At 47.1% G+C, this 24,223-nt stretch overlaps 2 protein-coding genes across 4 annotated transcripts in view; one reads left to right on the forward strand and one right to left on the reverse strand.

Annotated features, from left to right (window-relative positions):
- The first annotated feature begins 2,233 nt into the window (after positions 1-2,233).
- LOC105702852 (RING finger protein 121) lies at positions 2,234-8,766 on the forward strand. 2 transcript variants are annotated; one of them, XM_012430753.2, is made up of 8 exons: positions 2,234-2,392; positions 2,624-2,658; positions 2,772-2,913; positions 2,990-3,144; positions 3,212-3,440; positions 3,529-3,764; positions 3,847-3,963; positions 7,316-8,766. In XM_012430753.2, exons 1-8 carry the CDS (start codon positions 2,366-2,368, stop codon positions 7,380-7,382), a joined length of 1,008 nt encoding a protein of 335 aa, XP_012286176.1. In that variant the 5' UTR covers positions 2,234-2,365; the 3' UTR covers positions 7,383-8,766. The 2 variants fall into 2 exon arrangements, with proteins under 2 accessions (XP_012286176.1, XP_012286177.1); XM_012430754.1 differs by lacking the exon at positions 7,316-8,766 and having other exon boundaries at positions 3,847-5,625.
- Positions 8,767-8,867: 101 nt separating this feature from the next.
- LOC105702851 (teneurin-m) overlaps positions 8,868-24,223 on the reverse strand; it is a 47,077-nt gene continuing 31,721 nt past the window's right edge. For both annotated transcript variants that reach the window (XM_012430752.2, XM_012430751.2), the window contains exons 8-13: positions 23,390-23,725; positions 22,213-22,420; positions 18,970-19,186; positions 17,561-18,396; positions 15,131-17,445; positions 8,868-14,379 (exon numbers count right to left, since the gene is read on the reverse strand). In XM_012430752.2, coding sequence (XP_012286175.1) covers positions 12,137-14,379; positions 15,131-17,445; positions 17,561-18,396; positions 18,970-19,186; positions 22,213-22,420; positions 23,390-23,725 — 6,155 coding nt within the window. In that variant the 3' untranslated portion in view covers positions 8,868-12,136. The remainder of the gene's footprint in view (positions 14,380-15,130; positions 17,446-17,560; positions 18,397-18,969; positions 19,187-22,212; positions 22,421-23,389; positions 23,726-24,223) is intronic.

Below are 24,223 nucleotides of genomic sequence, written 5' to 3' on the forward strand. Positions count from 1 at the left end.
GTAGGCAGGTGGAGGGGGAAACCTCCGACTGCAGGACTTGTGAAGGGGAAAGGCGTGCAGGTTTCTGGCAGCACTGAGTCAGTATCAGTCAGTATCGTCGATGTCCGAGCAGTGTACAGAGGAAATGGCTCCGAATTTGTCTCCTGGGCAACGCGGTATTATCGTGGGAATGTGGCTGAGTGAGTTACCCGTTCACAACATTGCCGCGAAAATCCCGTGCAGCAGAAAGACTGTGCTTCACTGGATCCGGAAGTATAAAGAAGGTGGTTACGATGCTCTGCGTGACCACCGGAAGGATAATTGCGGTCCAAGGAAGACGTCTGACCAAGAAGACCGTCGATTAGTCGACGCGATTTTTGAGTCTCCCTCCGCTGCGGTGTCGGATACGATAGTTCGGCTAGGCCTTCCTGTGTCCGTGAGTACCGGCCGGCGTCGCGTTCGCGAAGTCGGGCTTTCCTGCCATCGTCCGGCCAATAGGATACTTCTAACACCCGCTCACCGGGAGCAGAGGGTCGCGTTCGCGATCGAGCACCTTGCGACGCCACGTGAGGTTTGGGAGGTGACGATTTGGACAGATAAAAGGGTCTTCCACTCGTCCGCCACCCGAGGTACTCGCGTTTGGCGGCCAAATGGAACCAGGTTGTATCCAAATCACGTCTTCCCCCGCGATCGCGGTGGTCAGGTATCGTGCACCATGTGGGGATGGATCAGCGGACACCAAGCTGGGGAACTGGTGGAGGTTTCCTCCAACATGGACTCCGCCGAATATATCCATATCTTGGAAGAGGTTCTTCTTCCAAGCGTTAGGGCTATGTATTCGGCGGAGGACATGCCAATCATCCGCTTGGTACAGGATGATTCCGCGATCCAATCGTCAGATGAAGTACAAACGTGGTTTTCGGAGCACCCTGACATTCAATTGGTGCAGCGACCGGCTAAGTCGCCGGACTTCAATATCTTCGAAGGCGTTTGGTCCGAGATGGCTCGATTGTGGGTCCCGGCGAGGGAGAGGACGGTGGCAAGGCTGATCAACCACGTGGAAACGATCTGGGAACTGCTACGGCTAAACCCGGAATTTTTCGCAGATTTAATCGATTCGATTCCGAATCGATTGAATCAAGTGGTTGACCGGGAAGGATACTGGTCAGATTACTGAGGATCGACGATAAGGCCCTTTTCAGGGCCGCAGATATTTTCTACGTGAAGCGACCTCGCAATCGTGGGAGTGAAATTTAATAAAGAGATTTGTTAATCATCCTTACCGAAACACCTATCCTGAAATAAAAAAGATCCCTCCTTTTCCGATAAACCACAATACCTATTAATGGAAAAATTGTGTATAACTTTCACACCGGTTTAAAGGAAATTTTAGAAATATTTAACAAATTCAATACTGTCGGTCAGGGTCAACCGGAATGACTTTGAAATGTTTGTTACTAACCTTCTTATTTCTTGAGATATTGGTTTCGACTTTAGAATCCGAGAGATAACAGATAAGTATTATTTAATGCCATTAAATATGGCGAACTCAATAAACGAGTAGGTTCAACTTAGATTTGGAGCAATCACTTCATCCATTTGCTTATTGAATTCGCCATATTTAATTCAGAAAATAGGTTTAATCTGTTCTTTTCTTTTTTCAGTGCAGAAGTCAAACAACATAAATCTAGAAACTCATTAAAAAAAAATATCATCCTGCCAGTCATTGTAAATATCTTATAATATATTTTATTCTCCTTAAAACTAGGAAACTATTATAAAACTTTATAAATGTCTTTAGTATCTGTCAAAGTTATTTGGCCCCTTTCTTACTGCTCGAGTGTATTTTCAAACGTTTCTTGGGTGTAGTTTTGATACATATGTATGCATATACCACACTGTTACGCGAGGGTAAGTCGCCATTGGGCACCGCTAGATGGCACCACCATTACGAAGCGACGCTGCGTCACTTCCGTTGAGTTAACTGGTTTACACTCATATTAACCTGCAGTTTAACTGATTTACACTCGTCTTAATCAGCTGTAAACTAATTAAACTTCGGTGAACCGGTTTACACCCGGTTTAAACGCGCTGTAAACCAATTAAACTTCAATTAACTCTAGTTGTGGAACCTGGCCGTAATGGACAAGTCGATAGTGCATTCCCCTTCCGCGAAACAAAATGGCGCGCGCGTCGCGGTGCATTCGAAATGACAGAGAATTTCGCTCTACTTTTGTAGGCAACTGACGTTCGCTTAAGCCGTCGCGGGGATTTGACCGATTTGACCACGTTCAGAGCGACCAATCGCTTCTTACTTAATAGCCGCATTATGTCACTTTTTGAATGATTCTTTTCTGCAGTTATTTATTCAACCTAATATTTCATTATGGATTTGCATACGGTGATAAACAAGGTACGAACGCTTAATGAGAGTTTTGACACTCGGTGTGTGCTGTACTGTCAGAAATTCCCCTAATGCACAATTTCGGAATCTAACCAATAAGGATGCACCACGATTGTTGCGCTACGTGACTACTGCATTTTCCACCTTAATTCGCATTTTCTAATACAGCTACATTGTTATGGATTCTTTTTTTAATTTAGGAATTGTCGAATTTCATATCGAGAATGTTTCCTATTTCAGAGCGAAGATGAGATGACACCGGAAGAGAAATGGAGGTGCGTTTAATTATGCCGAAGGGAGTGATATTATAATATCGCATCATTGCTAATTGAAGAGAATGTACGGTATCTAATAATTAAGCTGATTTTTATATGGTTCAACATTGCAGGATGGAACACATAAAATTGCACGCAGAGCATCAAGGCCACGAGTCGATGCATGCGGAGATGTTGATTATTCTTCTGTTTACTTTAGTGGTAGCTCAGTTGGTCTTAGTCGAGTGGAAGAAGTTACATTTTAAGTCGTTTCAGGTGAGTTACGATCAAAAGTTATCCAAGAAACGAGGATGTTGAAGATTTGTACTAATCGTTAAACATTTTTTTGCAGCTTATTACATTAATAGCTATGTGGGTAATTCCACTAGGACTGTGCGTGAGGAGCCTCTGGTGGAGGTTCATATTTTTCTGGCTGCTATTTTCGTGTATTACTGGCCTCGTTGTCAGGAAAGCGATACAAAAGCCAATAGAAGTTACTACTCCTAGGTTGGCAACATGCTCATTCATTTCTAATCGATCACTGAGAAGTATGTTAATTATCTCTCTTTTGCAGATTAGTATACAAATGGTTCTATTTTATCTACAAATTAAGCTATACCCTAGGCCTTATAGGGTACTGTATAATGATAGCAACATTTTTTGGCTTAAACCTCGTCTTCGACGTCAAAACCCCCGTGTGGATGGACTGTGGTTTGCTCTTTGTATTCTACGGTCTATACTTTGGCGTTCTCGGAAGAGACATTGCAGAAATCTGTGCCGACAAGATGGCGTCACATATTGGGGTAACAAGTGACATATATTTCAAATCATTTCCCTAAAAAGTTCCTGAAAAGTGCAGTGCATCACATTTCGTATGAATTCCTTCCGCAGTACTACACCCCAGGCAGTATGCCCACGAGAACGTTAGAAAGCGGAGTATGTGCAGTTTGTGGGAATAAATTACTGGTCTCGGAGCACGAAGAAGGCGTCATAGAGAACACGTACAAGCTGAGCTGTGAACATGTGTTCCACGAATTTTGCATCCGGGGATGGTGCATCGTAGGGAAGAAGCAGACGTGCCCGTACTGCAAGGAGAAGGTCGACCTGAAGAAAATGTTCCGAAACCCGTATCCTTTTGCATGTAATGCATTTGTTTAGAGCTGAAGAAGGGGTTGATCAAACTGTATAGACCTTAACGCAGTCCTGAAGATGGGAACGACCTCATGTACTCTACGGCCAACTTCTGGATTGGCTCCGGTGGTTAATGGCGTGGCTGCCTTTAATCCTATTTCTAGTACAAGGTATCAATTGGGCCCTGGGCCTCAAGTAAGTAACGTTGCCTTGGCTCCTCCGGAGCCGCGTACGAGCTCGCGTTTCGAGTACATGCGAGACCATCCCCTCGGTGCCCAGTTGTTTCATTCACGGGACCCTCTCACCTGGGCCAGGGGTCCGATCTCAGGGCAAAAGTACTCGTTCGCCCCTCTTCGGGGCAAACAATAATGCTTCGTTATTAAGGCTCGTGTCTACCGGCAGGTAATTTGCACATCTCTTGCTAAAGCTACTTGCCGATACCCAATTTTACAGAAAAATTGTTGCAAGTCTCTTCAGCGAGTACTTGCAAGGTTCCTAATTAAAGTAATTTCCATTATTGTTTCCACTTAGACTACAAGCTTGCGGCAATTTTGTTACGTTTGGGGATATTATTCTATATTGAGAATGTTAGCTGCTGTTTTAATTATTAAAAAAATGAGAGAAAGAGTTTGTAAGAAAATAAACACCTGTCTACGCTACCAACAAATTAGCAGCAAAATCGTCGCAAGTCCTTTTATCGAGAGGCTCTTTGCTAATGTAATTTACATTACTGCGTACACTTTTTATTACAAACTTATGGCAATTTTATTATAGTTGATGATATTTGGTATTGAAATCTGCTGTTGTAATTATAACAAAAGGAGATTACAAAGGGATGGGAATGAGACAAGAGAATGCTAATTATGTGTAAAGTCGCCCTGAGAAGTTTAGGTACGTTATGTTATATTGGTAATTAATCAGATGCTATTTTGGCAAGTTTGATCTGCCCGTTGACACGAGCCTTTACTGTATTGTGATAACGCGTTTTCATTGGGTATCCGTGAGAAGGATTCGCAAAGATCGTCACTTCCGCGCGTCCGTACTTCGGCCCGATACAGTAAGACCTGAGTTCGGACAGACAAGTGCCTACTTTTAAGCGGACCCTTCTGACGTCTTACTGTATCTAGTCATCAGTGTTATACCCACGTGCATTGACACTTTTTACCTTCGACATCTTCCGCAGACTTGTCAATTGCCCTTAGCGCATCCTCTTATGTCTCGTTTCCCTGTGCGCGGAGAAGCACGTGGATCGGGCAACGCGGAATGTCTTGGAGATAACCAGATAACAAATTGATGCAAAATTTGCATGAAATTTGCCTGATAAAACGATCATGAAATGAGCCGTCATTTGGAACTCATACCTGCAGGATACAATGACGAACGAAAAATACTTAAATATAAAACAAAGTTAAGAACATGCAACGTCTCAATGTTTGTACGCACGTGTGCAGTTAAATTTATCTCACACATTGTTGATAAACAATTGCAGCGCCAGTAGTTCATATTTTAGTCATGGCGTAACAAATTTATCGCAAATTTTTGGTCAAATTTATCCTGCAATATGCGTACATATGTTGTACACATTTCATGCAGTAAATGGTCTGCAAATTGTTTGTAAACCGATTTTCCTCATGTAATGATTATGAATTTCTATCTGGGTAGCTCATTCCGCGTTCCGCGTCGATTCCGTATGCTTTCCGCACGTATGGAAATGAGCTCTTACTCGCCAAACTCGCGTCCCTCTTAGTTTTGACCATTCGCAACTCATTTGCGATTAACTGATTCATCACCTTAAGGGGATGTGAAAGCGGCACCTGAAGAGTCAATCGTTCATAAAGCTTTTCTCCAAACCTCGGTGTACCGAATCATTTCAAACTTTACAATGTAAATATGGAAGCTACAAGGAAGGTCCTGACACCATGAAATTTCATTTTTTGCAACAAATTTTAGAAATATCTATGGACAAATTTTGATAAAAATTGAAATTTTATGAATTTTAGGACCCTTCTTATACCCTTTATATTTACATTGAAAAGTTTGAATCGATTCAGTGCACCCAGTTTGGAGAAAAGTTTCATAAACGAGAACTTTTCGACGGCACTTTCACGCCACCTTAATCTCTAAAAGCGTACAAAGTACATTCCACGGTTTTACCCAGTAAGGAGCTCTTCTTCCCGTTTAGATATTCTTTTCCCACGGACTTGTCGCGGATAGCAAGGATTTTGTACATTTGCAATTAATCAGGAGGTTTGAAAAGTTCCGATAAATGGGCGGTGCATTCCTCTCCCGGCCAAGGGTTAAATTATTGTAATGGAGTTTATACATTTACGAGATATCCGGACTGCATGAAATGCGAGGAAATTCGCAGACCTCGAGTGTCCAATGATCTATGGCCAACGCACGAGTGTTCGTGCGATCGTTTTATTGTCCACAATGTCCTTACAATTGTAAAAAGAATAAACCATTTCGCAGTATTCATTACTTACTGGCTCTCATTTACCTCGCTCAACTGGATTTCGTATTATCGTCGCTATCATTATCGACCACGTGACACGGAAGTGTCATCTCGAAAAACTAAACATTTTCGGATAGTCATTGCAAAATGTCATTAGATTTATTCAAAGTATTAGCGTATTAGAGTATCGCAGTCATTATCGACCACGTGAGACAGAAGTGTCATCTCGAAAAAAGAAACATTTTCGGACAGTCATTGCAAAATGTCATTAGATTTATTCAGAGTGTTAGCGTATTAGAGTATCGTAGTCATTACGTCCTCGTGACACTGAAGTGTCATCTCGAAAAAAGAAACATCGCGCTCTTAGCGTCATCTTGGAAAAAGAGCGTTTTTAAAAAACACTTATGCCGACATTTGATCCAATATTGCGTGCACGGTCAGACGAATTTCGCCCATATGTCAAAATGGCTCCGTGTTCGAAAGGTTAAAGAACTGATATCAAACAGCGATCGTCCCCACTCTGTATAATTATTAGGCAGCATCGTGGCTTTAGGAAATCACCGGCAACCTCGTGACAGTCTTAACCCTTTGGCTACTAAGAGCGCCTAAAGGCGCCCGACGTTTGGTCCAATATCGCCTGCACGGTCAGACGAATTTCGCCCATATGTCAAAATGGCTCCGTGTTCGAAAGGTTAAAGAACTGATATCAAACAGCGATTGCCCCCACTCTGTATAATTATTCGGCAGCATCGTGGCTTTAGAAAAACACCGGCAACCTCGTGACAGTTTTAACCCTTCGGCTACTAAGGGCGCCTAAAGGCGCCCGACGTTTGGTCCAATATTGCGTGCACGGTCAGATGAATTTCGCCCATATGTCGAAATGGCTCCGTGTTCAAAGGGTTAACGCTAAAAGTGAGATATGAGTAAGGATCTAAGGACGTATTTGCATTTCCAAGGAACCCTTAGAAACATAATTAGATTTATTTAGAGCATCGGTGAATATATAAGAACTGTCATGTATGTACAGCGGGGATGTGCGGTAACGAGGGCCAAGGTTCCCAGCAATGCAACTCGCTTTTACCGATTTTTCAGGGAACCGAGGGACCCTGAAGACGACCCGGAAATGTACCCCGAAGTCGTCTCACCAGGTTCCCAATAAGAGCTCGGTGAGTGTTAGCTCACTTCTAGTTCCTAACGTGTCCCAGGGGATCAACACACGTCCTTCAAGGAACTCGAAGACGGTGTCGAGATCTCAAGGCAAAGAGGGAGACGTCCACGAAGAGGGATGACTACCGAATGACGATTGATCGTGCCTCTATAATCACCCTGAAGAGAAGCAACATACATCGCACCATTTCTTCTAGATCTACTGGGTTGTCCCACGAGTCCCTGGACGGATTTCTAAAGGTTCAAAGCCTACTGTTTGCAACGCAACAAACAATGTACTAATTAACAATGTAATCCCCGGCACTGTTAATCGCTTCTTGGCATTCTCCAAATTTTATACCTAGCACGGGAATTACTGCAAAGAAAATACGCTGCGGAAAATATTCCCAGAAATTTATGGAACATGAACAAAAAAACGTAACAAACAATGTATTAATTAACAATGTAATCCCCGGTACTGTTAATCGCTTCTTGGCATTTTCCAAATTTTATACCTAGCACGGGAATTACTATGAAAAAAATACACTTCATGAAACTCTGTCCAGGAATTCATGGGACATGAACAAAAAATGAAGTGCCCTCGGACCCATCGTGTTAGCCCTTTACGTTGTATGCGAAGAATTTTGACAACTTTGCACGACGAATTAAAATGATATAATATTAGAAATAAGAGGATGTATTTCGCTTCACCTTAAGACAGCGCAATTATGTATTTCATGATCTTTCGACCTTCTTTGCTCCCTAACTCCTGGGTCTCAAAGGTTTAAAATCCAGGATTTTTAGAGTGAATCCTCCCACGATTAAAATGATAGGTATTGATATATATTTTTGAACGTATGTATCAATAACTAAGGTGCAGAGAGGTGAATTTCGGCATTTTCACGATGGGTCCGCCACCTCGCCAGGGAGGTGATCAACAACTCGGGTTAAAAGACATCACGAAGGGCCAGGATAAAGGGATAGGTCAGGGAGCGAGACATATCACACGGACACGGGGAGAGATTTTATATATATATATTTATTGAGTACTTAGCGCGTGTAAGAGTATAGAATATACGTACTTATATTAAATATTACACGGTAGTATAGTAATTGTATAGCCTTTCTTTCATTAAAATAAAACTCGTGAGTGTGTACGTGTTCCGGGCGGGTGGGGGGGTGGGGACAAGGACGTACGAGTGTAGTAAGGATATTTACACAATAATAAATATGTACAAAGATGATAAATTATAGTAGAATTCCCGAGGGCGGGGAGAGGGGGGACGGGGGCTTTTTCGAAAAGTCCCCATCCCCGGAACCACCCCTCGCCCCCCTGGGGGATCTTCAGGGATAGGACGTCCCCGATCGGGACTTTTCGAGTCTCCTGAGAACCCCGAAGAGAGCTCGTTTCTCCCGTAGGAAAATTTTGGGGGGGAAAAGTTGCGCACAACACACGAGAGGGAACTGGCAGGGCTCACGAAGAGGTCTCACGAAAAGCTACCCTTCTCCCTTCTTTATTCGGAAAGAAAAGAAATGCCGACCGAAGAGGGCGAACCCTCTTCATGGTCTCTTCGGCTTCCCCGCTCTTCTTCGGGACTCCTTCTCCGTTGGATTCGCCGAAGAGGGGAATACATGTAATTTATTTACACCGGGCCGATTGGCTCTTCAGGGTAGAAACGAATGACCAAAGCAGACCTTCCCTTCTTACTCTCTTGCTCTGACTAAGACTCCTTATCTCCTCTTCGCCCTCTAAATCGCCAACTATCGTTAACACGACTTTATTATACTCATTTATAGTTAGTGCTCGGGCTGTCTCTCTTTCTCTCATTCGCTCTCTCGTTCTTCTCATTCTCTCCGTTCTCACTTTTCTCCCTCTCTTTCTCTCCCTCCCATTCGCTCTCGACACGTACGCGGTAGTTACGAAGTATTGCTTTTCTTTGTCACGCGTCCACATTTATCTCACTCTCTCTTTTCTCTTCCTTTCTCTCTGTCTTCGCGAAAGACCCGGAGGCGTTTCTCGACGAACTAAAAAATCGATTTCGAGCGCACGACGCGCCTGCGAGGAAACAATGCATTCTTAAGCGTAAAGTTACTCTCGAGTACAAGACTATTTTGCTCTCTGACGTCCCCTCGTCCTGCGTCGCCGTTTCCAGAATTCCGTTCAACCCTCCGGGAAATCCCGGGAGGTCCTGGACCCTCCGGAATCCCCTACAAAGATCCACTTCCGGGTGATTCCCGACGTGAACGATTTTTCCCAGGATTTCATTAGAACCCTTTCGCCTCCACTTAGTAGAATGACCGTCCCCTTTCATTTCCCTCTTTTTTTTTTAAGGACGCACCAGGACGACGGTGTACAGAAGGATCCCATCCTGCTTTCGTGTTGCGTGTGCAGCTATACAAGAATGGATATGTACAGCGTACGCGGCGGAAATCGCTATACGGCGGCCTTGAGTCCCTGACCCGCGCAACGCAAGACCGGCCGCGAGACGGGCCGAGTCCATCTCCCGCATTTCAGGAGCGATTTCATGAATGAAAAGTACGTCGAAAAATTACGCAAAAATTATGATAAATCGGTGACACCCTCAGGTTTGTCTTGCGTCGGTCGCGCCGTTCCTCAAGGCCGATCTTGCCCTCCGCTCGCCCCTCTTCCTCCTCCTGTTACGTCGACTATTTCTTATCAACGAGTTGCGTGTATGATTATGTATCTTGTTTTACACCTAATTAGAACACAACGGTGGAGCGACCGCTCGCGCACGTTGGCTCGCAGCATCCCCTATTACTTGGTTTACTTTCTATCGGTTACTTCGGGCCGAACCCCCTTCTTCGGCATCGGGGACCCCCTCTTCAGGGTCGAAGGGGCGCCCTCGAGCCCCAGGCCGAGGTTCGGTTTCAAGGGACCTCCTCTCCTCTCTTAACACTCAGTTAGGACTTCGACGACACAATTCAAAAAATAATTTTTCATTTTCAGTAGAAAGATAGGCGGGGCATCTCCTCTATTCTTATCTTCTCTGACGGTCCTCTCCCTCCGCTCGTTCCCCATAATTATTCCCCCTGGACTCGAGGCCTCTTACTGGGTACCTCTCGACGAATCTCACTTATCCTTATCATTCCTTCAGGGTCGCTCGTCTCATGCACGGAGGGAATGTGATTACATGGCAACCTGATAATGGATTTTCACGTGTAAATCCGCGTCTCGACAGCGTAATTGGGAAATCCCGCCTAATCGTCGATTGTAATTCCTATCTAATCACATTTTTCCCCGTAAATAGAGTGACCAACAGGTGTTACCTCGAGAATAGGGACAACTGAATGAAAAAAGAAAGGTCTAACGATTACGCTTTTCCTTTCGCGTCCCTCGGCCGGGTCTAGAAATGATTAAAACACGGATTATCATTAAATTAGGACCCATGTTTCACCGTACAGCAGGCGATAGATTGCTACAAATATCGTATGGTTGATTGCACGTAAAGCAGGACTCAAGATGACTCAAATTTTCACGGAAAATATTGGCCACTCCATGCACCGATATCTCGCAACGTCGACCTGACTCTAGTTGAATATATAATATCAATATGTATATATATACAAAACTCCTAGCGCGTATATGCGTCTCTCGACCGGCGAAAGTAGGCCTTGTTCAAATGTTCATAATTTCGATCCAAGGGAGCACTTCACCTCGCACACCTCGCCACCATGTTTTTTCCGTTTTTCCCCATTTTCTCTCCCCTTCTCGGCCGATCTAGAGTCCCTAGGAAACTTTCGTTTTAGACAGTCGGATGAACCGGAGGTCGGCCCACTGAAGTGCGCGCCTCCACCTTATCCTAGACGATACGCTGGCCCTACTACGATGATAACGTTGTATACATATAAAAAAGCATTTATCGACAGTTCGAATTGAGAGTGCGCCGCCCATTCGCGATACAATGTCATATATCTACATTTATACCGTGTATATGTATAATATATATACGTAATATATATAATATATATATACCATCCGTATTTATATGTATATCGACCGATTAGCCCTATGTACATCGCCTCGTAGGTCTCTAATCACGCACCCTTAAAAATATCTCCCGAATGCTCTCTTTGCCGCGACCCCCTCTTTAAAGAGGCGCTCCGAAGACCTAAAGGACCGATTTTCCTCTAATGGCAGCACGAGAGCGTCATCCAGCACCCATCAACGTCATCGTCGAGCCTCGAGGTCCCCCCGATGAGGGAACCAGGAAATAAGTCCGCGAGCAACTCGAGGATCGGCTCCGTCAGCTTAGACTACGACTTTACAAAATGTCCACCAGGAGGTAAAATGTTCGCCATCTTCGCCTCGAGCAGGGGCTCGACACTTCGGCGACGACGAGTGGGGTTGGCGATGCACGAATCCGTCATCCAGGCGATGCCGGGCTAGGTTGAGTCCAGTCGACCCTGAAGAGGACCCCGAAGAGGACCCTGAAGAGGACCTCGAAGGGGGCCCCACCTCTCCAGGAGAGACGGAGGGAGATCGTCCTCGGGGGCAGTCCATGATCGGTAAGTCACCAAGGCCTCCACCTGGACACATCACGGTCGTGGACACTTCAAGGTCTGCGTGGACCTTGAGGAGGACCTTGCGCGGGGCTGTCGGTCAGGGAAGGGGAAGGGCGAGCTCCGACCTGGGCCTTGAAGAGTCCATCACCGTCCCTCCAGGTCGGGCCCCTCGCCTCCCCTCTTCCTGGCTTCGTCTCTGACGTGGTCAAGGTCGGATCCCAGGGCACTTCATGCTCGTTGCGATCACGAGTCGTGCCTGTGCGTCCTGTTGCGCCTGTTGCCGCTCTTCCGCCTCTTCCTCTTGGTGTCCCTGGTGAACGCCACGTTCCCAGGGTCGTCGGCCAGCTGGGGGTACCGGTGCACGCTGTGGATGTCCACGCCCTCGTATCCGTCTATGCTCCCCCTGCTGATGAGCTCGTCCTTCTCCTCCTTGGTCCACTCCCCACGACCCTGAAACCCGGCCACGACGAGCTGCTTCTCGATCTCCCATGCCCGCTCCACGGCCCTCTTGTGGGCGTGCTTCAGGATCCTGTGTCTCTCCTGCTCAGGGTCGGTCCCGTACTTGATGACCACCGCTGCGTCGGGGTTGTGCAGTCTCAGCTCCTTCGAGGTGCCCGACCCGTGCTCGGTGGTCTCATGGGTGGACACGTTGAACATGCCCCCCAGCCTCTTCAGCTCCTCCATGTCGTCTCTGATCTTCAGGGCGTTGTCCTTGACGAAATAGAACACGTCCTGGTCGTGCACGCTGAAGTGCAGCGGCAGGAAGTAGGAGTTGTTGAAGACCGAGGTCACCACGTCCTGGACCACGCTGTTGACCCCGTCGACGACGCTGACCAGCGCTCGGCCTCCGACCCTGGACACTAGGATGCCCTCCCCAAAGACGGCCCTTCTGTGGGCGACCCTGGGTAGCAAATTCCTCGTCTTAGGCTCTAGCTTCAGCAACGGCTTCGGCACGAAACCCAGGTCGGAGAACTTCTCGTGCACCCTGTTGACTATACACTGGAGACCGGACATGACTCCAAATTCTGGGGTCAGCTGGGGGGAGGTTATGGTAGCGCTGGGCTGGTACACCATGTCCTTGGTGTACTCTGACCCCAACATGCTGCCGATGTCGTATCCGTACAACTTCAGCCAGCTGGACAGATCCGTCATGTACTCGACGGTCTGCTTGGAGTTGACCGGGTCGTTGTTCCTGAAGCGGTAGATGAAGATGTCGGTGGGGGTCGTCAGCTCGTTCGCCATCTGCTCCCAGGCCGGGGTCATCCATTGGCCGACGGTGGGGTCGTAGAGTCGTTTGTTCAGGTACACCAGCTTGGTGTTGGGGTCCAACAGACCCCCGTGGAAGTCGATGGGCAGGTAGAAGTCAGGGTTAGTGTCCTTGATGATCTTCCCGAAGGGGGTCCTCCTCATCTCCTTGATGAGGTTCCCATTCGTGTCGAACAACGCCAGCGGGGAGCCGTTCTGATCCGTGGCCACGTAGAACCTCTGCTCCGAGGTCTCCACCGTCATCAGGAAGTCCCGGGAGTCGTAGAGGAACCTGAAGGTCTTCGACGACTTCGGGAAGTGCACGTGGGTGATCAGGTCGGGGGTCTTGGGGTTAGCGTAGAAGAACTGGGTGATGTTCTCCCGGTCGTCGTTCCAGGAGACCAGCCGACCTCGGTCGTCGTAGAAGTACCAGATCTGGAACTTCTTGTGCTCCGATGCGTGGATCAGCTGACCCCTGGAGTTGTACCGGTACCGGTGTTCCCCTCTTATGACGACGAACCCTCTCCCGTCGTACGAATTGAACTCCACGTCGCCATATTGGACCACCCTATCACCGCTATCATACCCTAGAGTGATCTTCTCGTTGTGCTCGGTCACCCCAATGATGTTCCCATTCTCGTCGTAGGCGTACTGCCAATTGTTGTCGGTGTCCGCCACCTCGAGGACGTGGCTATCGGCGTTGTACGTGATCTTGTCCATCCTGGACCATTCCTTCTTCTCCATGGACTCCTTCCCGATGGTCAGCTTCCTCAGCTTGATGCGGTTCCGGTTGTCGTACTCCAGCTCCATCCTGAAGACGTCCAGCGACCGGATGTTCATCAGCACCGTCTTCACCCGGCCGTGGTCGTCGTAGTCCGTCACCGTGAAGAACTGTTTGCTGCTGTCTTGCATGACCGATCTGTTGAAGAGGTTCCTGTAGATCCGCAGGTCCCCGACGCCTTCTAGAACCCCCAGGTTCTGGTTGTACTTCAGACGTAGTTGGGGGAGCTGCTTCCCGTTTATGTCCACCTCTATCCCGGATATCCTGGCGTTCCCGTCGTACTGGTACCGGTAATGTGCATTGTCCATTCCACTTTTGCTACCGAACTTGATCTTCTCATCCTTTACTATTCCAGCGTGGTACTTGTACTCGATCCTCATTTCGAAGTTGGGCTCATTGATGTCGATGCTGCGCACCAGGCTGGACGTTTCCTGATAGGTGTAATGGATGGACGACAGACCTGGAAGAAGGGAAACGTTGGGGTTACTCTTCGGCATCTTTTAGGAAGCTCTTGGGATGGGCGCAATTGAAATTGATCCTGATCTTAGTATTCATTCCAGATTTAAGGGGATGGGGAAGTGGCATGTGAAGGATCAATCGTCTCTTCATGCTTATTTTTTAACTGGGTGTACCGAATCGTTTCATATTTTACATTATAAATATAGAGGGTATAAGGAAGGTCCGACACCCGGGAAATTTCATTTTTCCTAAATATTTGTAAAAATGTCTATGAACAATAAATTGAGATTTTATGGGTGTCCGGACCTTACTAACTATCTCCGGATTTACATTGTTAAGTTTGAAAGTACTCGGACACTTAATTCAGAGAAAATGTTTATAAAAGAGACTTCTTTGACCCCACTTTCACATCGCCTTAATATGCAAATGATGCAAATGTTGGGGTTACTCTTCGGCATCTTCTAGGCAACCCTTTGGATGGGCGCAATTGAAATTGATCCTGATTCCAATATTCATTTCATATTTTACAATATAAATATAGATGGTATAAGGAAGGTCCGACACCCGGGAAATTTCATTTTTCACATATTATATGGATTAGCGCAATTGGAATTCATTTTGATTTCAATGTTCATTCCAGATTTAAGGGGATGGGAAAGTGGCTCTTCAATTAAATAGGTACTTCAGCATTAAACGTAATTAATGCTGCCCATCCCAGGTAGAAGATTCTCTAATTCTACCTATGCACTTACCAGCCAGGGTGGTCTCCAGCTTCCCTGTATGGTCATAGACGTAGGCGACCTTCCCGCTTTGATGGGGATACACCTTGGCGAGGATCTGGCCGTCGTCGTTGTATAGAATCTCGTAAGGATGCCTGTTCATCGGTGAGTAGTACTGATATTTGTAGAACCCAAGGGACGTCTGCAAAGAGAACGCATGGATGTGCCCCCTAGGAGTGGTGAGCGACTGCAGCGCCCCCGCCTCGTCGTACTGAAGAAGATAATCGCTCCCCCTAGGTGTGGTGACTTTCAGAGGCAAGCTGCTGAACATGTCCTTAAAGGCGTATATCATGGAGGTGCCGTCGCTATACTTGATCTCGTACAACCTCCCAGCTCTGTCGAACCCATAGGTCTCGCTGATGTCGCCCCAGGTCCAGCTGGTGAGCCTGCTGAACCTGTCGTACTCGAGGTCGACCCCGGCGAAGAGGCCATTCCTGGGTCCCCACTTGACGGGTCTCGCAGTCCTGTCATAGGTGACATTCAGCAGCTCCACCCGGTCGTCCATGAAGACCGCGACGGTGTTGGTCTCCCTGTCGTACTCCAGACTCAAGAGGACCTCGCCGTTCACCCTGAGCTTGCGACCTACCTGGGCGATGGCCTTGGAGTTCCCCCGATTCTTGCTGTTCCCACCTTGCACCTTCCTCAGGAAGTACCTCCACTCGAAGCGGTTCGCAAGGTCTCCAGCGATCTCGGTCCTTTGTTTGGCAGGGACCGGGTAGCTCTCACCCAGAAGAGGCTCCGTCTCCGCCAGGATGGAGTACGGCATGGTGTCGGTGCTTACCGTGTGGGTCCAGGGTGTGACCCTCTCCACGCTACCGTCTGCAAGAACGATGGTCCTTTGTTCTGCCTCCCCAACCTTGGTCACCACCGAGGAGCCCTTGATCAGCATGGACACCGGCTTCCGGTTGTTCTGGCCCACCTTCACGGTGGCTCCCTTCAGGCTCAGGTCAAACGTCAAACTGATGACTTTCCCTGTCGGGGTAACCGCCGTTGTCAGTCTCCCAAACTCGTCGTAGTTGTAGACGTAGCTTCTCCCGGTACTGTCCAGCTTCGTCTTCAGCAACCCGGTGGGTCCGTGGTAGTCGAAGGTCACGTTGTAGTTGTCCGGCGTGCTCAGCTCGTGCAGCATCTTCATCCTGGACATCCTCAGCCGGCACTTCTGGCCCTTCGTGTTCTCTATGGAGTTTACCTGGCTGGAGTAGTCCCTGAGGAGGAACACCTTGTTCCCGGCGGCGTCGGTCACCGTGCTCAGCTTCCCGTTGCTCGTGTTCACGTTGTACGCGAACAGGTAGTTGGTCTCGCCCGTCAGGATGTTCTTCGTGGCGATGTGCTGGCCAAACCTGTTGAACACGTAAATCTCCTGGGTGTCCGGCGAGTAGATCTCGTATTCCCTGGCGCCGCTGGCGTCGGGGATGCTGGCCATCACCGAGCGGATCCTGTAATTCGCCTGGTCCCCGATGTGGACCACCCCATCCGGGGAAACCGCGACGGCCGATATGGTGTTGAACTTGGAGGTCGACGCCAGGTAATGGTCGGCTTCGTAGCAGTCGCACCCACGCTCTAGACAATTGCACTTGGACTCTGCTCCGGCGTACGGGGAGATCTTCCCATCGGTACCGATCACCCTGACCCGGTTGATCCTCTGCGAGTCGCTCTCGGCGATGTACAAGTTCCCGGAGGGTCCGAAGGCGATGCTCTGCGGCATCACCAGCGTAGCGTGGGTCGCAAGCTCCGTGTCGAAGGTCGAGGTCGGCGATGCACAGTGCAGAGGTCGACCAGCGACCACCTTGACCCTGCCATCCGGAGCCAGCTGGAGAACCATGTGGTCGTCGATCATGTGCAGCGAGTTGTCCAGGGGATTGATCGCCAATTCCGTCGGCCACCTCAGGTGGACCTCTTCGACGTTCAACGTGCCCTCGCAGGGGATCGGCTTCCAGTGGGACTTGTGCATGTGGTTCCCGATCACTGTCGTGATGATCCCGTCCCGGTCGACCATCCTGATGTTGGTCCCGTCCGCGAAGTACAGGACGTTGTCTGCCGAGACCGCTACACCTTTTGGATAGGCCAGTTTCGCGTCTCTTGCAAGTGCCCCGTCCCCACAGTGCGCCTCGTCCCCTGGGAGGCAACGTTCCCCGGAACCGACCACCGTTTCCCAGTTGTGGTCAGGGTCCGAGTAGTCGCTGGTGTCTCTTACGCGGATGATCTGGTGGGATTCTGGGTCCGAGATGTAGAGCGATCCGTCCAGGGGACTCAGGGCGATGTGGTACCGGTAGGACACCCTGGTGGCGCTGTAAACAGTGGATAAAAATCATTGAAGTGGAGCTTTTCAGATATTATATCAAGGTGTTTTACCGAGACGAGGATATGACGTAGAATATGAAGAGTAGCTCGAAGAGTACTCACTTAAGGCGGACCACAGTCCTGACCGTCCCATCGACCAGGATTTTGCGGACGAGGTTGAAGTCTCCCACGAAGATGGACCCGTCAGGTGCGGTGGCCAGGGCGACAGGTGCAAGGAGCCTCTGCTTGGAGGCCTGTCCATCGCAATCGGAGCACTCCAGCGGTCTCTGATGCCCATCTCCCATGGTGGTCAGGATGACCCGGGGCTTATGCTTAAGATAAATGTTCGAGCCATCTCCCTTTTGCAGGATCCCCTCGTGGAAGTTGTATCTGTGGTGGATGTCGAGGTTCCAGCCGCCGACCTCGGAGATGGACATGTCGTGGCCGCTCAGCTTCGTGGTCTGCACGTCCCAGATGATGTCCTTGCAGTCGCTGTACTCGTACCCGACCTTGACCATGGCCGTGGTCACCCCGTAAACCCTCTGGCGGTAGACGTTGAGTCGGTTCCAGGCGTAGGTGAACTTGATCACCGGGTCGGCTTCGAAGACCTTCTCGAAGAGGATGCCCTCGATGGTGATTCGCAGGTGGATGAGGTTCAGGGATGGAGGAATGACCTCGGGGGTCAGCTGCAGCTGGATCGTCGACAGGTATCCTGCGGCTCTTGAGCTGTGGTACACCAGGTTCAGGCCTGTCCCAGGGATCTGAAGGCTCTCCTGGATCACCTGGGACTCCGCTAGGATGGCACTTTTGTCGGGACAGGCTCCTTGGAAGCCGTGCTTCCAGGTCGCCAGGACCACCGGCTTCATCAGGTCGTAGTCGTGCGTCGCGCATGCGTGCGGGACGTGCGTCAAGGGCTTCTCGTCCATGGTGCTCATGATGATCTTGTCGATGATGACGACCTTGAAGAGGATTGGGTTAATTTAGATATGTTTCTTTTTTATTCAGGATTAGGTAATGCGGCATGGCCTTTCGAATAATTATTTAGATATCATCCTCGGGAATTTCTCTAGTTTGAAATGATTATTTAGAAATAATTCCCACGCATTTAAGATATATATATAATTCTCACATTTTAAACACTTAATAAGAAATAATGCTCTCGTTTCGAATAAATAATAAGAAACAGTTCTCTTTTTGCAGGTAACTACTAAAGAGCATTTTCGTTTCAAGAAATTAAAAAAAATATATTTTAATAAGAAATAATTCTCTCCTTTCAAATAATTAATAAGACGTAATTCTTTCATTTCAAATACTGAATAAGAAATAATTCTCTCGTTTAAAATAAATAATAAGAAACAACTATCCCCTTGCAGGCAATTACTAAGGAGGACTTTTCTCGATTCAAAAAATTAAGAAAAAAAATAATTAAAAAAATAATAAAATATTAATACAAAATAATTCTCTCGTTTCGAACAATTCATAAGAAAACACAATGAATTGGAGAACACCTGGAGAACCTTATTTGACCTCACCTCGTTCCAGGGGACGAAGACGATGTGGCTTTGGGGCTTAAAGGGCGACCTGCCGAATTGAAGAGTCACGGCTCCTCCACCGTTCACCAGGAGGTCGAACCAGCCATCGTCTCTCGTCAGGGTGAAGCCTTCCAGAGGCGTGCTGGTGCTCACCCTGACACCCATCAACCCGGTGCCAAGAGAGGTCACCACGCGACCTCGGACCACGGCTGAACGGCTGCCAAAGGGAAGGACAATTAGCAAGGAACCTCGAGTTGTTTTTTTGGAACTACTACCACAAATCACTACGACACTCGCCGATGCACCTCCTCGAGGAGTATTATTCCTCCTGACCCGAGTTGTAATTTTGATTCTACTTGGAACCTCTGTCTTCAAATAATTCATAAAGGGGAAGTTCAATGAAGTTGAAATCCTACTTTGCGTAGGAAAAAAATCGGATAAAAATTGGATAAAATTGTTTCGCTGAAATTGGTATCGCTTCGGAGCGAAAAATATTTCGGTTGAGCGAGTCGAATTTCATTTCATTCATTTTCGTTCATTCATTAATTTCATTCATTTATTTATTTCATTAATTTATTTCATTCATTCATTTTCGTCCATTCATTAATTTCATTCATTTTCGTCCATTCATTAATTTCATTAATTTTCGTTCATCCATTGATTTCATTCATTGATTTCATTCATTTTCATTCATTCATTTATTTCATTCATTTTTGTTTATTCATTAATTTCATTCATTCATTTTCATTCATTATTTCGTTCATTTGACGAAACTTGTTTGCTCCATTTAACTAAAAGATTTTGGTTAAACAGTTTGGTAAACTTTGAAGTTCAACAATATTTCAATTAATATTATTAGTCCATTTGATTTCAAGTACCTCATTTTTGCCTCAGTGTGTCGAAATAGCTCCGTGATCAAAGGGTTAATATTCCTATTAAGGGGATGTGAAAGTGGCATCCGAAAGCTCAATCGTTCATAAAACTTTCCTACGAACAGTTTTCTATGAAATTTCATTTTTTATAAATTATTTTAAAAATACCTATAAACAAATTAGAAAAGAATTGAAATTCCATGAGTTTCAGGACCTTCCTTATACTCTTCCTATTCACGTTGTAAAGTATCAAACTATTCGTTAAACCGAGTTGGGGGGAAAGTTGTATAAACAAAACCTCTTCGACGGGACTTTCACATCACCTTAAGTATGACAGATGGACCGGAAGGTAAGCAAGACATGTCTCTTTCGATACTCAGGTACAAAGTAGAGTGAAAATCAGAACTCGGGGAGGCGCAACATCGGCCGACCTCGACCAACAGTCGAAGAGGTCGGTCTCTGATATCCATATAGAGGACACAACACGATTACGAGTAACACAAAGTCGGAAGCTCAACTGAAAGACCACGAACCACATAACGAAGGAATAAGGAAACTTAACCATGCAACGAGTAACGGTGTAAACAGTGAAGGCTAACGGTAAGGTTCATCAAGTAGTGCCAGCTCGCATGAAACGGCCTCTAAACTGACTCTTCGTCCAGGTCGGATCGCGAATTTAAAATCCACCTTATCTCTTATCGCACCGCGTATGCAACGCAAGGACCCGCGAGATGCAGCACAGCTACTTCCGTCAAACTCGAACTACGAAATGATGAGGCTTCGTTCCTCTCGAAATTAGCGACCTCGTTTCTTACCTGGTGTTGAAGTGATTCCAGAACACACTGATCGAGCAGCAAGGATAAAACAGAGCCCAGTTAAAATGGTGTGTTAAGGGAGAGAAGAAGAGAGAATCGAGTCCCGGGGGGGTGGGGTTTAGGAGGGGTGCGAGCGGGGAAATGCATTAATATAACATACAGCTCTCCTGTACACAGGGTGAGGCGGTGAAGCATTATCAATTTATAGGTCGGAAGCGAAACATCTTTTAGAAGAATCTATCGTGCAAAAGTTTCATTTCATGTAAGGGAACCCGAGGAGTCACCGTTGGTTCGATCTCGGACGGTTTGAAGACCATATGAAGGCCACTTCCGGTCTCTCGAAGGAAAATCTGGATTTTTCAATGGATATTCTTCAAGCTTATCTCGAGAGCTTTCAAATGAACTATAATAACATAGGTTTTCGTTGAGTACTTTTTGAGTTATGACGGTTTAATGCCGCGGGCCGAACTCGGTAGAGCTCCGCGCCAAGTACATTCGAGCGGTTTGAGATACACCGCGTGGAGGTCGTTGGAATCTCTTAGTGACTCGAAACGTACTTAACGAAGGGAAGATTCGAGGGTTTAGATGTGACTTTTTTTCCATGAAACCTTTGTACGAAAGATTTCCTCTCCGAAGTGCCTCGTTTTCGAAGTATAGGTACACGGTACTTCTCCCGACTCGCTCGGTGTAACGTTTATATACTATTTTCCACTAGGCAGAGAAAGTGAGAGAGAGAAAGAGAGAAAGAGTAGAGCCGAAGAGAAGGAGGCCTGTCAAGACCGGAAGTGTACGAGCGCCCGTGGAAACCTATCTCGGCCGCGATCAGCTGATTCGACCCTACCGCGTCGTCATAGATTTTCATCTTCCCCCATAAAGCACATGGCTCGTACATGGATTCGCACACATTCACGCAAGCTCCACTCGGTCAGGTGACAGGTTCGCGTAGAGACGAGGAGTCCCGATATATCCAGGGTACAGGTGAGAGGAGACATGTCGCGCATATGTATACATGTCCGGATATAGAGACGGGGAGTGCAGGGCACACACTCGCGCACACGTACGTAGAAAACATATGTACAAAACTGTTGGGATGTGATTTCACACGGGTCACAACAACGCAGAGAATATCATATATATCTATGCACCTGTGTCCCAGTGTCTAGGCGCGCGCGCGCGAACAGGTACACCAGGGTACTCGGCAGAGTCCCGCGCCAAGTACATTTCGACCGAGCGCACGGTACGTATGTACACTGGGAGACATCAATGCCCTCCCATCCTGCACAGGCGATGCCGTATCTGCAGGGGAGGCATTCATGTCCGCCATTGTACACTGGGAGATATCAATGCCCTCCTATCCTGCACAGGCGATGCCGTATCTGCAGGGGAGGCATTCATGTCCGCCATTGTATATATTTACGGTGTATATGTATATATATACGGGGAGACGTCGTCGGCGCCGTGAAACCTATCCGGAAGGACCTGGGTTCTCCAGCAAAGATTCTCCGCTCCTCTTCAGGTACGCCCTAGGTTAGAGGGTAGTCCTCGAGGGTGCTCACCTTTCGTTGAAGGTCTCCTGGCGAGCGTAGTTCTGCAGACTACCCTCGTCTATGAGGAACTTCATCCTTTCGAAGAAGGAGGCCGTTATGGCGGGCGGCTGCTTCCTCAGCAACACGTCGATCGGCTTCGGGGCGGAGACGCAGAGCTGGCTGCTCCTGCAGATGTGGTTGCTGCAGCACTCGGGGTCGGCGCAGTCGACGAGACCATCTGAGGAAGAGAGGACCCCGATTAGCATCTTCTACGACCTCGAATAGACCCAGGGGATCATATATCGCGTTATCCAGAAAGTCAGGAAATTTCTGCCGTTAAGGGGATGCGAGAGGTCGATCTTTCGTGACACTTTTCTTCAAACTGAGTGCACCGAATCCTTTTAAAGCTTTCGACGTGAATGTGGGGGCTGTACGGAAGGTCCGGAAACCCATGAAATTTCATTTTTAATGAAACATTTCTTAAATACCTATAACATTTTTTAAATATTCAAATTTTTTACGGCTGTCAGGACCTTCCATATAGCTTTTATGTTCACGTTGTTAACTTTGAAATAATTCGATACACCTGGTTTAGGAAAAACTTTCATAAATGAGATCTCTTCGCCTTAAGGCGATGAGAAAGTGGCGTTAAAGAGCTTTCGTTTATGAACCTTCTCTATACACTGGATATACGGTTTCAAACTTAACAATGTGAATATAAAGGCTGTAAGGAATGTGACACATAACATTTCAGATTTTTTAAAATTTGTTTATAAATTTTTTCAACATTATTTATAAGAAATGAAATTTCACGAGTGTCAGGACCTTCCTTATAGCCTCCATGTTAACGTTGTAAAGTTTGAATCGCTTCGGTACGCTCAGTTCGTACGAAAGTATAATGAACAATTGACCCCTCGGATGCCACTTTCACACCCCCTTAAGCCAGTTTTAAAAAGACACTTTTAATGAACGGCACTTAGCGGAATTGCCTGAAACTTCGGAAGATGAAACACGAGACCTAGAGGGAAGTCTCGTTACGTTCGAAATTAGAATTTCGAAAAGAATGCCTGGAGAAATAAATTCGGTTTACCGAGGCCGATCAAGTTGCTCGACTTCAGGGTAAAGTTTCGTCCCTCCACTTTGAAGAGCAACTATCGCAATGACTTTCTGGACAATTGACCAGGTTGTTCCTGAACTCCGGGGGTACCTTTATCGTTGTCCCTGCCGTCGTTGCAGTTCTGCTCCAGGAGGACGCTGCAGTCCTTCCCGTCCCAGCCGTCGTAGCAGCGACACTCCCATTGGGCATCGGCGTTGACCTTACACTGGCCATGTCCCGAACATGCATTAGGACATCCCTCCATGGTACAGTGCTTCCCATTCCAACCTGTGACACAGAGGCAGGTGCCGTTTTTGCACTGGCCGTGCTCGTTGCACCTGGGGTCGCATTGCTTCAGGTTGCACAGCTCCCCGGACCAGCCGGTAATGCAGTCGCAGGCGTTATCAACGCAGTGCCCGTGGGGGCCGCAGTCCAGGTCGCAGAGTTCTGGAAGAGACGCAGAGACATGGTTACAAGTCTACCAGGTATTAACGTCAGGTCAAAGAAACGTCCATGAAATTTTGAATTTCAATATTTCTTTATAAACAATTTTTGTATTTTTTCCAGTNATTTCTTTATAAACAATTTTTGTATTTAAAAAAATGAAATTTTACGGAGTTCTGGGAGAGACGCAGAGACATGGTTACAAGTCTACCAGGTATTAACGTCAAGGAGACGTTCATGAAATTTTGAATTTCAACATTTCTTTATAAACAATTTTGTATTAAAAAAAAAAAAGAAGTTTTGCGGAGTTCTGGAAGAGACGCAGAGACATGGTTACAAGTCTAAAACGTATTAACGTCACGTCAAAGAGACGTCCATGAAATTTCAATTTCAAAATTTCTTAAGCGAGCAGCGCGTTATTCCTTAGGGCCTCCATAATCACGTGTTAAAGGTTTCAGATAATTCGGTGGATCCAGTTTAGCAAAAGCTTTTATAAACATT

This window comes from Orussus abietinus, unplaced genomic scaffold, assembly GCF_000612105.2.
Source record: "Orussus abietinus isolate OABI.00-Male unplaced genomic scaffold, Oabi_2.0 scaffold332, whole genome shotgun sequence".
NCBI lineage: Eukaryota > Metazoa > Arthropoda > Insecta > Hymenoptera > Orussidae > Orussus > Orussus abietinus.

Bases quoted from the DNA above. Each gene is read 5' to 3' on its own strand.
- LOC105702852 (XM_012430753.2), top strand. From the start codon at position 2,366: ATGGATTTGCATACGGTGATAAACAAG. The intron at 2,659-2,771 runs GTGCGTTTAATT...TCAACATTGCAG, and splicing joins ACACCGGAAGAGAAATGGAG to GATGGAACACATAAAATTGC. The intron at 3,145-3,211 runs GTTGGCAACATG...TCTCTTTTGCAG, and splicing joins ATAGAAGTTACTACTCCTAG to ATTAGTATACAAATGGTTCT.